Here is a 15,687-nt window from a genome sequence, read left to right on the forward strand (position 1 = left end):
ACTTGAAAGAATTACCTAAAGTGGTTTAAATGTTTAAATGTGATTTCCCATAGTGAGGAACAGGATGCCCATCAAAGAACAATCGCCTAACTCCCGGTACCTATTTATTTGCTAGGTAAGCAGAAACATCTGGTGAAAGAAAACCGTGCCCAAACGTTTCTGTCCAGCCGCGGAAATTCAACAGTGACACTTTCGTTGTGACCCGACTCCGCTTATCACTATGCTACAGGACCCTATCTATAATTATTTGATCTCTTAACGACAGTTAGCACTGCTCTAGCACTATCGCTGTTAGGAAACCCTACGCGTACTAGTGGCTGTACAAGAATATAAGGACTCTTGTATATATCAATAAAAAAAATAAATAAAAAATAATGATATACCTGTATCTGAATATTGATTCGAACTCCTATCAGGTTCTGCAGTTATAACTTCATTCTTTGGGACTTTCTGAGAGCCATGACATAACACTGTCGAGTCCCCTAACTACGACCTAATAAATCGAAACACTTTTAAGCATTCACTTTATATAATATCACACTTTTGTACAGCCAGTCTTTATAAAATAATTTAACTCAAAAGCCTATAAATGATAAATATACCGAATTATATAAATGTACAGTAATAACTGCTAGTTGTTACCGAGTGGGATTAGGCTGCGATATAAATACTGTACCTCAAAACATGCAGCGCTATTCATATACAGTAGATCTGACCACGCCGGTCACATCTATATGAATAGATCTATATGCATATAGATCTTGTCTGCCGTAAAAACTAATGTTTAGTTAATACCAAGATATTTGATCCATAATAATATGTTACCCACAATTTTAACATGCCTGTTTAGATACATAGGCTGACTGGTATTTGCATTATTGTTTATTATTGCTGTACTTGTACTTGACGTTTTCATGTCTTAGCGAATTACCAATATGCAAATTGTGGAAATAATTATAAAAATACAAAATATACTACATAATCAGAACTAGTGATTATGTAGCTAGTGATTATGTAGTGCACGTGAGCAATGAAGGCGGGTGGGTGAAACCTAACCGAGGTGTTGGGTGGAGCTGCCATAAACCTTTACCCCCCACCACCCCACCCAACTCATTAAAAACTGCCACCACCCCGCCCTTGGCGCCACAAGTCTCTGACCCGACCGGTGGCGCCAGCTATGATACAACCTTGAAGATCACAGTATTCACATACTACTGCAGTGCCAAGACCGTGGGAGACTCGTCTGCCTTGATAGAGCTGTGAGGTGGCTCCAAGGGATATTCAGACATACCCTACTTCTCCGTGTATATACAATGAATTTACTTTAGTCCTCAACTATGATCACAATTAAATTACTGTATACTTGCTTGACAGTAAGCTACTGTTGTGACCTTAATCTGCTTATGATAGGCCTTCATTGAACCCAACACCAAACTTTACCAGAGGGGTTGACGTTCAACCTTCCTATCAAGAGTAAGAGTAATGGGTCGTGTTTTTACGTTATCTTAACATTATAATTGCAAATTTAAGGAAAGTAATGGCTGACAAATATTTACGTTTTCTATGCATCGGACTCAGTATGTTAAGTGGGTTACTTGGGTGCGGACGTTACTAGTGGGTAACATTTATATGTAGTGGGAGGGAAGTAACAAGTCAGGTCACGTGTGCACAATAAACTAGCTGGTGGCAACATTCACACATTAGTGTGAATGTTGAGTCAGGGTGTGATGCCCAGCCACTTGGGGTGAACGGTAGAGCGACGGTCTCCCTTCATGCAGGTCAGCGTTCAATCCCCCGACCATTCAAGTGGTTTGGCACCATTACCCCCGTCCCATCCCAAATCTGTATTGTGATTCCTTCCAAATGATATATAGTCTAACGTCTTGGCGCTTTCTCCTGACAGTGCCTTCCCCTCCCAGGTGAGGTGTGCACAATAAATTAGCTGGTGGTGGTGGTGGCCACAATCACATAATCTCTATCACGTACTGCTCGCCCCTTCTTATCCCTGGCCTTCATCTGAGTATCAAGGTCTACTCCTACTGAACATCCAGAGCCACACACATGGATACTCCATTAGGGTTTTGATAAACAGTATTGGGTATCACAGAACTTGTAACGTCAACACAAGCTGACAGAATACGAGCATCTGGAAAGTAACCACACAAATAGAGCGTACTAATAAGCTGATAATGCCAATGGAAGATTAACTAGTTGGACTAAGGATCCTTAGGATCATAAGTTAAATCTTAAAATTAAGGGATAAATGTTGGTGCCCTATAAACTCTCCCTTTAGGCCAAAATCAACAAAATACAAGTTACAAAGCTGTATTAAGAGTTCCTCGAAATATTTCTTCTTGTAGCCTACCCATACTTGAATTCATTGTTCGCAGTTTGGTGCACAAAAGCCGCCTGAGAGAGGAGGGGAAATTATACGGCGCCGGCAAGGGCTGTGAGCTTATCTGTACGTGTTACGCTTCTAAGGCACCGCATCTTAGCTATTAATTATCTGAGTCAACGAATCTCGTGCCTTTGTCACGAGTCCCACGTTTGCTGCTGTGTCCTTCTGATTATCTTTTATATCTCTCCATAGCCATTATCTTACACTTGCTGTGATTGAACTCTAGCATTCATTACATTTTATGGTGTGAACATGGCGAGTCATTTATTTTTCCATTGCTGTAGTTTGTATTTGTCTTCTTGAAGTAGTCTACAATCATTACCAGACAGGATGGTCTGTGACCACCCTGTCTGGGGAGAGGGGGGTGGGTCTTTAACAGATCAGCGGTCTGAAAATAGAACCTAGAGGGACCTCGCTTCCATCCTACCTTCATTTCAACATTTCTTATCTGACTATAGTCCTCTGTTTCCTGTCTGTCATTAACTAGCTTACTCCTATTAGCCTTGTGTGAGACGGTTAAGAGGCCTTTTAGCACCCTTGGGAAACACAATCCACCCAGCCCTACCTCCTGTCTTATCTTGGGGGGGGGGGTGGCTGACGTAGGCATGTGACTAGTCGTAATTCAGTTCTGGCCCTCTCTTTCACCTCATTTTCTGTTGTCAGTAATTAAGAACTTCAGTATTATACCTCCTGAAACAACGAGTAGTATAACAATAACTCGGCAAATGAGGAAGAAGTAATTACGTTGGTTACCATCTCGTTGATAGCGTGTAAGAGAGCGCTAAACACGCCATTTTGAGTACTTGTATCCGTTCTTATGTGACGAGCACTGTTAAATAGCAAGTCGCCTCATAATAAATTAAACTAAAACTAATAATAATAATCTGAAAAGCCTCATCTGCCGCCATGGGTAACAGGATGATCATCTAATAATAAAACTAAGGTTACACGAAGTTATCCTTTAGCAGGCACGACGAGTGCTTAAGGTCAACAAAAACGTATGCAAGTTTTAGTATGTTGAAACTATGTACTGGACTCTGTGGCAGCAGGAAGCGCGGCAATGAGCGGTGTTTTGCGTTGAAGGTCGGAAGTTGGTGTGGGGGGCTGGCGGCGCAGCAGGTGGCGGCCACTTCGCACCCCACAACCCTCAAATGCAATACATACACTTTAGTCCAATAAACGTCCTTACTGATGATGTTATTTTAATACACTTTAGCCATGCTGGACGATTTGACTGAGGGAGGTAAAATATATATTTACTAAAAATAAGAAAGATGCCTTAATATATATACGTACAAAATAGAATTTACAAGGATGAGGCATAACGCATTAGCATCGCAAAGCAAATTGCAATTATTTCCATAATTGGCGAATCGGTATACGAAGCTTAACTTTCACACGACTGAGGCAAATCCAAGGAGGAATTGGAGATGTCATTGTCATCTGGGAGTTAAGAGTAAGAGGCAAACTTGTAAAATGAATGCTTAACTTTCATTTGACGCATATTATATATTATGTAAATATACAATAGAATTTTAGATTACTGAAGGATTTTCTGCTAAACTTCTTCTAGTAAGGAAATGTTACACTCCTTTTTATATGAAGTATTAAGTTGTATACAAGAAACATGACCTAAAGTGTATGTTACCAAACCGTATTAATGATACGATTGTAATATTTTATGTTCTCTTTGCATTAAGAACATCAATAGGCTTCAAATCTTAAGCCACGTTATTGTGACTCCTCGTCTGCACAACAACAACTAAACATGATCACTCATAACTGAACCTGACGTGTATGTTGTATAGGGTTCAATTTATTTAAAACGTGCAAATGAGAAGCGGTGATCAAATGTATCATTGTACTCGAGACTGTTTATTGGACGGCAATATGTTTAACGTAAATTATGCATGTTCAACTGCATTTAGTAACAACTTTAACTAAATCACTTCATAGTAAAGAATATTGAAATTTAACGCCGACGTTATGAAGATCTTATTTGTCAGATTGATGACAGACAAGTATCCTTTTCTTAACAGCTACTTTCAATATAAGCAAAACTAGTTTGACAATGTGAAGGTTGAAGCCTAAGCCAGAGTGCTGGCAGCGGGCCCACACACCCCTTTACTACACGCTATCTTACACGTCTCGCTATACAGTGGAACTGGCTTAGCGCGCGCTCTCTTGATAATTAACTGAACTTTTACCTATATTTACAATGAGCGCTTTAATGTATAGGTATATCCTCCAGCCCTCTACCGGCACCAAGTGTTTTGGGTCCGTGTTACGGTGATTGGGATTACTGGGAGAGGAATGAACTAATGAAGCTGCTTCCTCTCGTATTTACTGAGAGGAAATTGAGTCATAATGGATGTTATGTGAGCGCTTGAGCAGGAAGAATGACGAACCCTCAGTGGGTGGGGACGACAACGGGTTGTCTGGAGCATTATTGCAGGCAACGTGATAATCATTTTGATTTAATAAAGAGAACCTATATCAAATAATTTGTTCTTGAAATATTTTGATCGACATATACTGAGGGGTCGTCCAATTACTAATCAATAGTCATAACTTTGTAAAAGGCAAGATAATTAACATTCACTATATCGGCCTTGTGATGCAGGAGAGCAAATCAACTCCTAACACTTGCACTCTACTATTTCTGCTCACGCGCCTGGCAGCCTAGCCAACACACCTTTTTTTTTCATTATTTAGTTCTGATCTCTTGTGGTCCACTTTCAGCATCTCCCACAAGCGACCCAGTACAAACGTTGGCTACGCCCGTGGCGCCACGGTGCTAATTTTGTTAATTGGGTTCACGATTAGTTTGAGTCAACAGACTACCAGGTTTGTAAGACGCCGTGGTCATGTCCTATGTTTTCACATGGAATAACATTTTTCAAGACTGGCCTTACTCCACTCGTGTGCAGGCCTGTAGTAAGTGTCCAAATACCTTACTAAAAATGAGATACTATAAAAATGATAGCCGAGTATTCCAAGTTTGCCTACGCCAGGGACTAACCTTTCCACTCCTACCAACTGGCTGGGTATATGACGGAACTAGTTCACCAAAAAACACAAATTGATTAACCTAAAGATCGTCGGGGTCCATTTCCTGAACCCATTATATGACTAACCTTTAAGCCATCGCCCACAGGCTAGGTATGGGTTCCAGATTAGAATGGGCAAGATCAGTTCATGAGGAAAAGGGTATTATGCTATATAGTATTATGGAATTTTCAAGCAATAACTCCATTACTAGAAAAGGCAAAAACGGCCAAACCAGCACGGATCCCGGGTTCGAAATGGTTGGGCACGTATCCTTTCACTTAATGTCTTCGTTCACCTAACAGTAAATAGGAACCTGGGAGTTACGCAACTGTCGTAGAGTTGAATCCTGGGGAGGGCGAGTACTTTGATCTTTGGGGGCCTCGATACAAGCCTAAAGCATATATATATATATACACACAGGCTTCCTGCCCCCGATAAATGCAAACAGATAAATGTAAACAGTACTTACCTATGAGGATAGCCCCAAGCACCTCGAATATGGTTGCTAGGATGCAAGCGTTCCGTAGTGTCAATACGCGGGAGCCTACCGACGTGCCAAAGGAATTAGCAACGTCATTAGCTCCCACACCGAAAGCCAAGATGAAGGCGATGATGAAGCCGGCTATAACGAAGGGCAAGAGCTCAGCTGAGAAGGGCTCCATGGTGTGTTTGTGTGTGTGTGTGTGTGTGTCTGTATATGTGGTGTTTTTGGCGAGGTAGGACTAAACAAGTGACTATTATACAAGGCTGTAGCACGTGCTAAAAACAGTAATAGGCTTGAAAGAAATTTCAGGATGAAATGATATCTATGGAGGTAGGTGTTATCGATCCCTAAATGGGTGAAGTATGTGCCTAAGGGAACAGGATGACAAGTGACAGAAAATTGCCGTGAGCAAAATTACGGAATGAGTAGAAAAAATGCTCAAATGAGGATGTGTGCCTCAAGATGGGATGGCAGGTGACGAGAATGACTGCACGTAAAAAAATGGAATGAGTAGAAAAGACTAAGATGAAGGTGTGTGTCACAGGAGAGTGTGGTTGTGGATGAAGGAGAAGGCGACGGAGCAGCTCCGGGCGGAGACCTGTGGAAAGATTCACAAGACATTAAAATATGCTTACCTAAAAGAACGGAGCCCAGTATTTCTGCCACTGTAGCGATGATGCATGCCTGCCGCAACGTCAACACCTTAGCTCCAACGCTCGTGCCGAACACGTTAGCCACGTCGTTAGCACCCACGCCGAAGGCAAGTATGAAAGCCAGGATGAATCCAAAGATGATAATCCAGAGTGTCGATGCATGCCAATCGGCCATGGAGGAGGCATCGGGGAGGCTGGGTGCCAGCGTGGTGGATGTGGTGAGACCCAAGCCAAGGGTGTCCGCACAGGCGGTACCCGACGCAAGGGCCAATAATAACAGTGCTACTAAACGCATTGTCCTATATTCCTAAGGTCAATGTGTAAAGAATCACAAGTCGAACGCGAACAGGTGGACTAGGTGTGGACCACGTGGGTCTGGCGGGCAGCAAGTGTGGCGTTGGAAGGCAGCTAACTTAGTGGGACGAGTCACCAACTCTACTGAAGCACAGAGGCCTCCCAGCCTTTATATACCCCCGTCTCCCAGTATGACCACGCCTCCCCACATCTTACCCAAGCCCCGCCTCCTTCACTGACCAGTAAGTCCTGTACCCTACCATTACAGTAGAGCTGTAGTCGTCTTCAGCAACTCACTGAATACCCACCAGCAAGAATGATTTCAATCTGTAGTTGCGATCAGTGGGAACAGACACTGCTGGACACTTACGACATTACTGTAGCCTATCTAGATAATAGGACTAGACCGTGTCTAGTGATAACTATGTTGGTGTGTGGTGGTGGTCCCCGTGTAGTTGTGTGGTGGTACAGTGACAACTGTGCCGATGTTGTGTGGTGGTACAGTGATAACCGTGCTAGTGTTATGTGGTGGTGCTGTGACAACCGTGCCATTGTTGTGTGGTGCTGCAGTGCCAACTGTGATAGTGTTGTGTGGTGCTGCAGTGACGAATGTGCTAGTGTTGTGTGGTGGTGCAGTGATAACTGTGCCAGTGTTGTGTGGTGGTGCTGTGACAACTGTGCCAGTGTTGTGTGGTGGTGTAGTGATAACTGTGCCAGTGTTCTATGATGGTGCAGTGACGACTGTGACAGTGCTCTGTGCTGGTGCAGTGACAACTGTGCCAGCGTTGTAGGGGTGCAGTGACAACTGTGCCAGTGTTGTGTGGTGGTGCAGTGACAACTGTGCCAGCGTTGTGGGGGTGCAGTGACAACTGTGCCAGTGTTGCGGTGGTGCAGTGACATCGGTGCTAGTGTTGTAGTGGTTCAGTCACAACTGTGCCAGTGTTTTGGTGCAGTGACACGTGTGCCAGTGTTGTGAATGCAGTGACACGTGTGCCAGTGTTGTGAATGCAGTGACACGTGTGCCAGTGTTGTGAATGCAGTGACACGTGTGCCAGTGTTGTGAATGCAGTGACACGTGTGCCAGTGTTGTGAATGCAGTGACACGTGTGCCAGTGTTGTGAATGCAGTGACACGTGTGCCAGTGTTGTGAATGCAGTGACACGTGTGCCAGTGTTGTGAATGCAGTGATGATAACTGTGGCAGTGATCTAATACAAGGGGTTCACTGTACTGATGTTTATGTTGTAGTGTAGGGGCCACTGTTTCTGTAGCCTCGCCCGAGAGAACGTTGGTGAGAATAACTCAGGGACAAGACCGTGCAAGCCTAGCCACCGCGCGGGAAAATACTGGGGGGGTAGGCGGGCGCAGGTATGGCGTGGTCAACACGACTGTTGTTGCTGTTGTCAAGGCGACGGAGTGACTACTGTACGGTTACTCAGATATTCACTCAAAAGAGACCACCTGCGCCACTTAGTGAGGTCCCGCGTCACTGCTTGCTGTGGGGAGTGGATCTATTCATACGGTAATAGATTCTAGTCTTGCCACTCACGAGTGTCGCAGCATTTCTTGCAGCGACTTTTAGTCAGCTCGTATTCACATCTTCCTCATTACTTCATCTATGATTTGTATAATAATGTACAAAGTAATTACTTTAACGTGTTGTATCAATGAGAAAATTAGTAGAAGCCTTGAGTAGGAGTCTTGTCTGTGCTTGGGTACTCCCAAAATTTTTCCCGGCTTCTGATTTTCTCAATAATAAGATAATTATTATTACTGGTATTATCATTGCTGCCTTTTATTTATATTATATTGCGTCCTGTAATTGTATTCAATTCTATACTATGTGATCTATACTTAAAGATCATTCGTGTTTCCCAGAGCGTGTCCTACTAGGCTACCCGGGCTCCTGCAGGAGGCGGTGGGCCCAACCCACGCTCCGTTACCATACTCTCGCTCCGCCAGGCCTTGTACACCACCACCAGCACCTTACTGCGTGGTGGCGCCTGGCTCTTTATCAATAAATTCCCTGTTACACTGCTCCCGGCGGTGTGCTCAGTGACCTGACGAAGCCACCTCGCCTAGCTGCGCCAGGTGACCTAAATCACCCACTGATGTTGCGTACACTGCTTCCTGTAACCTATCTCCTACATCCCCAACCTATCCACGATGTCCCTACTATGTAACCGTTCACACCACAACGCCCATGGCTTGACCGGCCTAACCAACGACGCGGAGTCGCCCACCGTATCTAGTAGATTACGAACTCAGTTCTGTAGGGAGCTGCTCTTTCGTGAGCGCCAGGTGGCCTGGTATTGATATTCTGCTTCGATAGGATATGGCGTGGGCGTGTGGGCGCAGAGCTGGCGGGCGTGGAAAGGTTCAGTGACGTTGACAGGCATGCATCATCACCTGGAGCCGAAATCCTGAACACCTGCAACTTAAAACACTAAAACAGTGGGTTATTAAAGTCTCTCTCATATGAATAACCAAGAAAAATGTACATTTAAGAAAAACACCTTTAAAAATTGTTTCATTATCTGGAAGACTTGAACAAGCAGTTAAACAATATCAAAATAAATGTAATAGTGTTTAATTCAATAAAATAAAATAAAAACAATAAAAATCCTAATTCCTGATAAAAATAGTCTCTCGTGTTAGGTTTTATACCTTTACTAGACTCATGACCCACCTACCCCTCACACTTATCACTCACACACTCATCACACCTACCGTTAGGCTCGGCCTAAAGAGCCAACAGGTGCCACAATTAACAACATACTTCACTAAATCTTTCTCTGGATCACTTAGCATAAATTGTCTGCAACACGCCTATAGAGAATGACCATAATCTTGAGCCTACCCCCCAGCCTACCGTACCTACACTTTGACCACAGTAAATGTCTTTAAGTTAGTTCCCGTTGTTGGAGACTGAAGCCTCTTAGGTCTGTCACAATTATTATAAATATTATTATAAATAAATTGCATGAATTAAGAACGCTTGTGTGAGTTTGTGTGTGAGTTTGAGTACTCGCCTAGTTGTGCTTGCGGGGGTTGAGCTTTGGCTCTTTGGTCCCGCGTGTGAGCCTGTGTGTGTTTGTCGAGATAACTGAGATAACAAAATTATGAGTAATTGTTGAGTCAACTCCAGGGATCTTGTAACTGAATCTCCTATTAATGGGTACAAATACTGATAGGAATATTAGACGCTATGAGGGGTGAAATTCCTTGTATTTGTCATGTAAACAACGCTCAGATTCGGTACAAAAAATACGACAAAAACAATTTGGTCCATAAAACTGCCATCGGGAGTTACATTTGCTAATGTTAATAGCTGCAAATAAATTACAAAAGATGTTTCTAGTATCGTATACAAAGTATTTTTAGTACCGGAACAGAAAAGACAGAAATCATTACAGTCAAACCAGTTGATTGACAGTTAAGAGGTGGGACCAAAGAGCTAAAGCTCAACCCCCGCCAGCACAACAGACGAGAACACGGTGCTGGCGGGATACGGTACAACTATATTCCTCCTCCCACTGATGCCAGATGCACTAATTACATATTAATTAAGTGGTCTAGTGAGAAGACAGTGGGAGCAGCGCTTGTAATTAATGTTGTCTAACACTTGGCCGCCTGCCTCGCTCACGTCCACTCATCAATTGTGAGTAGTGGAGGGCCGGGTTAGCTGCTCTAGAGAGAGTGGCAGGAGCTGTTCTACCGCCTGCCTCTGTTCGACAGGAGTTTGAGAGGTTATAACCCACCCAATATGTTATAACACTACACCACCTCCTCTAACCCAGCCTGAGATGCAACTGATGCAGGATTTAGGTTCATTGGCACATCTAGATCAAAATACATTCACAGCCTGCATCACGGAGTGCAGGGAGGCGTGCTTCATCGCCTGCCTCACTCTCAGACACCATCCTCCACTGTTACCTGACTCTCAGACACCATCCCTCACACACTACACTACTACAGCTTCCAGACGCCATCTATACTCCTGGCTCCAATAATATTCCCAATGTCACCGATGTCTTACAACGCTACACATCGAATTTATTATTAATGTTCCTTGGCTCCTTGAGTTGTGGCCATCCTGTTATTTGACACAAGGCAATGGTCTAAGGTTTACCAGTGATGCAATGTCTTCATAACGATAGATAATTAACTTTGTGTAGTGGACGCCTTGAGCAGCTTCCGCTTCCTCAGCCAGCGTCTCTCTCTTACTTCAAGAACACTTACTTCCTCAGAATGTTGCTTAATCGTGTTCATGTCGAATCATCGGAGCGTCGGCGATGTTGGACAATGATTATAGTGATCACAAAGCACTTTTTCTAGTCTCCAGGGATCTCTTTCCTTGTAGTCCGAGGATCATTTGGGCTCCTTCTCCCTCGTCAAACTGGCAACCGGTGCACAAGATGCCTACTTATTTAGTGACGGGTGTTTCTCATGCTGTTAAGATACACACACGAGATGCAGTCAAGTCCAGGCCCGCCCACATGTCACTCAGGTGGCCAGTAAGGGCCGGAACTTCCGTTCACCCGAGATTTTGCCAGGACACCATGGCGACAACGCCGTAACCCGACACTCCCGTACGGCCGGCAGCTGCCACACTCACTGGTGAGCGCTGCTGCCTGCAGCAGGGAGGTGGTGAAGACCAACACCTCCAGGGTGTTAATGGGCTTGCTTTACCGCGGCTCGGGCTTTGCACCACGTTTTCAATGGTTTAGGTATTCGCCAGCGCATTTGTCTTCGCTCTCGCCTTGAATACATGTGTGGGATTGAGGGGAGGCGCACGTACGCATGCGCAAATACGCGTACGATAATCCATAGGGACAAAATATTAACATGATGACAAACCACACATAAGAAAATGGAGAAATGACGTTTGGCAAATACATAAGGTAAGAGAATGGGGAGAGAGAAAAGGTAATAATGGGATAAGGTATAAGAATAAGAGGAAGGTAAGAGAAAAGATAAGAAAAATGAAAGGGGGAAAAGGGTATGAATATCCAACATTTACAAACATCTTCAACTTGTTAAGAAACATGGTTTTTAACTTTCAATACACAATTCTAAACGAAAATGTGGGAAGCGACTCACAACGTTAAACAACAGACAGCCGGAAAGGTGGGACACATGAGCTAACACTCGACCCGGCAAGCGCATGTGAATGAATACATCTAGAAGAGTACATCTAGGTGAGTACATCAAATAAAACCTAAGAATTGTGTATCATATCACCACCACAACGCAGGTCAATATTTATTCTGATTGCTATAAAAATTATCACCACAGTAATTAATTAATCGATTATATCTATATCTGATACATCATTTAGTAAGAATAATTTGTTATAATATAATACGTAGCAAGGAACCCGCACAATGTCCCGCCACACGCACCTTAGTACTGAGATGAGTACCGGTGAGTACCAAGGTGAGTAACGAGACTGGCTACGTACGCCATGAGGCTATCACACCTCACAAGCCTGGAAGTCAGAAGCAACATAAGGAATATGATCATAATATACAAGAGGGAGAGAGAGAAGAATAGTGGAGAGTTTCGTCAGCTCTGTCCTGTAGAGAACACGGGGAAGAAGGAGGGGGGGGGGGGGAGGGGGTTTCGTCATCCCCAAGATCTGTTCCCCCTTCCTCAACAAAAACAGACTGGCCCGCCATGGCTTCCTGTTGCTGGTTGGTCAGCTCTCTCCTTCCCTCTTGTTCCTCTTGTTGGTCCATTCCTACCCCACCCCCCCTTGCCGTATACGGTATTCTGGCTCAATCTATTTTAACGTAACGAAACTTAGATGAAATATTGTGTTATATTTACAGTGTGCGCGTGACCCCGTTGTGACGTCATAAGGTTCGTGCCGGTTCAGGTTTTAGATCCTGCTTGACTTAGGACTTAATCCCAACACCAAACTAGCGGGTTGTGAGTCTGGGGACAGGAGGCGTGTTTTTGAGGCAGATTCCGTGTCTCTGAGGGACATATTTAAGTCAGGTTGAGAACGGGATCTGTCGCCCGCGGCATAACGGAGCAGGTAGAGTGACGGAACACCTCACCTCACCGCTGGCTGGCCATGTTCTCCCACAAAACAAACTGGGATATCTCTTGTCATAATCTTCCGGAGAAACACGTGGCTATATTATATTACTTGCATGCAACAGTCTGGCTATATTATATTACTTGCATACAAAAGTCGCTCATCTCTAGTACGTTTATGCTTGAAAATAACAAAAATAAGGACTCCTGCTTTTGACATTCCAGACAACTTAACGGCACTAAGCATAAATTATTAATGCGTTCGATAACAGGTCTTGACAAATATTAATTACGTGTAGCTAGCCTAGCGAGTCCATCCGCATTACTCTGTATACAGTCGTCCCTCGAGAAGCTGAGGTTAAGACACGTGGCAAACATTGGCTAGCAGACCATTGTAAACAAGAGACAAGACCAAACAAGACCATTGTAACTGCCCGAAACGCTTTGCGTAATAGTGGCTTTAGGCATTGTATGTACTAGCTCTATCTATAAATCTATCAATTTTTGTAAAACCTCTTGTATGCATGTACTCTACCTGAATAAACATTAATTTATTTATTTTATAAGACAATTAGATACCCATTGTACTAAGGGGGGGGGGGGTGCTAAGATACAAGTGTTTCTGGTTAGGCAAAGCAATTAAAAAAAATTCAGGGAGTGGCAAATCCAAAAAAACGGTCAGTGCTGCTGGACCAAACGCCAACTCTAGCGGTCGCTATATGAACCAAACAAATTTGTAAACAAGAAATCAATTCGTGGTCCATCTTGGGCACTGTGGAGGTCTGGTTGACCTTTACCCCCACGTCACTCAATATAAAACGTAACATTATATTCTCACTGGGTTGGTCCTCAGGGTTAGTGGCCTGGGGATAGGGGCATACAGTGAGAGAACTGGTGGAATATGGATAGATGAGATAACGAATTATGAGGACATTGAGGTAAGGAATAATGAGGACACTGAGATAAGGACAGATAAGATAAGGGCAGATACGATAAGGACAGATGAGATAAGGGTAGATACGATAAGGACAGAATAGATAAGGTCAGATGAGATAAGGGCAGATACGATAAGGACAGATGAGCGTCTTGTGGGCGTAGGGGTGGGTTGGTGTGGGTTTAGGTTGGTGAGGGTGGGTTGATGTGGGTGGGTTGGTGTGGGGTGGGTGTGTAGGACCTTGGTGGTCGGGGTAGCGGTGTGGGAGAGGCCGCCAGACCTTGGAGCCTCTGTACACATCTTCCTTCACCTTCGACATTATTTTTTGTACCTCAACCCGACGGTCGGATCTAACCAGTTTACCTGATATATATATATTTGTAAAATAATATTTTAATGAACAAAATGAGAGAGTTTATTATTACTACTATCTGTGTCTGCAGAATCGAGCTCTTGGACCCCGCCTTTCTAACCATTCTATTTTACCTCTATTATGTCTACTATATATATCTAACACACGCACCCCCCCCCCCAGGAAGCAGCCCGTAGCAGCTGTCTAACTCCCGGGTACCTATTTACTGCTAGGTGAACATGCGCATCAGGGTGAAAGAAACTCTGCCCATTTGTTTCCCTCTCCACCGGGGATCGAACCCGGACCCTTACGACTACAACCCCCGAGCGCTGTCCACTCAGCCGAGAGGTAAAAAAGTTGCGTGTGTGTCTGCAGTTGTAGATACAATTTCAATAATTAGTGCGCCCTTGTGAACAAGTAGGAGCTGTCAGCCACCGGCCCGCACATGCCAACACTCGCCGGTCCTGCACTCAACACATCCCAGTGCTTGAGTTGCGGTGCCGGCAACACCACTGCCTCGTGACCAAAACATCACCATGCGGGAATCTGGGCGCTTGTGTTCGTGTGGGTGTTCCCTGTCATCCCGTGTGGGTGTTCCCTGTCATCCCGTGTGGGTGTTCCCTGTCATCCCGTGTGGGTGTTCCCTGTCATCCCGTGTGGGTGTTCCCTGTCATCCCGTGTGGGTGTTCCCTGTCATCCCGTGTGGGTGTTCCCTGTCATCCCGTGTGGGTGTTCCCTGTCATCCCGTGTGGGTGTTCCCTGTCATCCCGTGTGGGTGTTCCCTGTCATCCCGTGTGGGTATTCCCTGTCATCCCGTGTGGGTGTTCCCTGTCATCCCGTGTGGGTGTTCCCTGTCATCCCGTGTGGGTGTTCCCTGTCATCCCGTGTGGGTGTTCCCTGTCATCCCGTGTGGGTGTTCCCTGTCATCCCGTGTGGGTGTTCCCTGTCATCCCGTGTGGGTGTTCCCTGTCATCCCGTGTGGGTGTTCCCTGTCATCCCGTGTGGGTGTTCCCTGTCATCCCGTATGGGTGTTCCCTGTCATCCCGTGTGGGTGTTCCCTGTCATCCCGTGTGGGTGTTCCCTGTCATCCCGTGTGGGTGTTCCCTGTCATCCCGTGTGGGTGTTCCCTGTCATCCCGTGTGGGTGTTCCCTGTCATCCCGTGTGGGTGTTCCCTGTCATCCCGTGTGGGTGTTCCCTGTCATCCCGTGTGGGTGTTCCCTGTCATCCCGTGTGGGTGTTCCCTGTCATCCCGTATGGGTGTTCCCTGTCATCCCGTATGGGTGTTCCCTGTCATCCCGTGTGGGTGTTCCCTGTCATCCCGTGTGGGTGTTCCCTGTCATCCCGTGTGGGTGTTCCCTGTCATTACTATCTCTGAACCACCACCTTCCCCGCCACTTGTATCTATGAAACAGCCAACACTGACAGGGTGGACAAAGACAAACACTTTAACACAGGTGGAACACGAACAAGGGGACA

At 45.0% G+C, this 15,687-nt stretch overlaps 1 protein-coding gene across 4 annotated transcripts in view; it reads right to left on the reverse strand.

Annotated features, from left to right (window-relative positions):
* NaPi-III (Na[+]-dependent inorganic phosphate cotransporter type III) overlaps window positions 1-15,687 on the reverse strand; it is a 61,239-nt gene that overhangs the window by 13,962 nt on the left and 31,590 nt on the right. For 2 of the 4 annotated variants that reach the window (XM_045749717.2, XM_069302086.1), the window contains exon 2: window positions 5,919-6,531. In XM_045749717.2, the coding sequence (XP_045605673.1) occupies window positions 5,919-6,111 (193 nt within the window). In that variant the 5' untranslated portion in view covers window positions 6,112-6,531. Of the gene's footprint in view, window positions 1-5,918; window positions 6,532-6,568; window positions 7,028-15,687 lie in introns of those variants that run through there. The other 2 variants (XM_045749712.2, XM_045749711.2) reach the window with 2 other exon arrangements.

The sequence above is a fragment of the Procambarus clarkii genome, chromosome 47 (genome assembly GCF_040958095.1).
Source record: "Procambarus clarkii isolate CNS0578487 chromosome 47, FALCON_Pclarkii_2.0, whole genome shotgun sequence".
NCBI classification, from domain to species: Eukaryota; Metazoa; Arthropoda; class Malacostraca; order Decapoda; family Cambaridae; genus Procambarus; species Procambarus clarkii.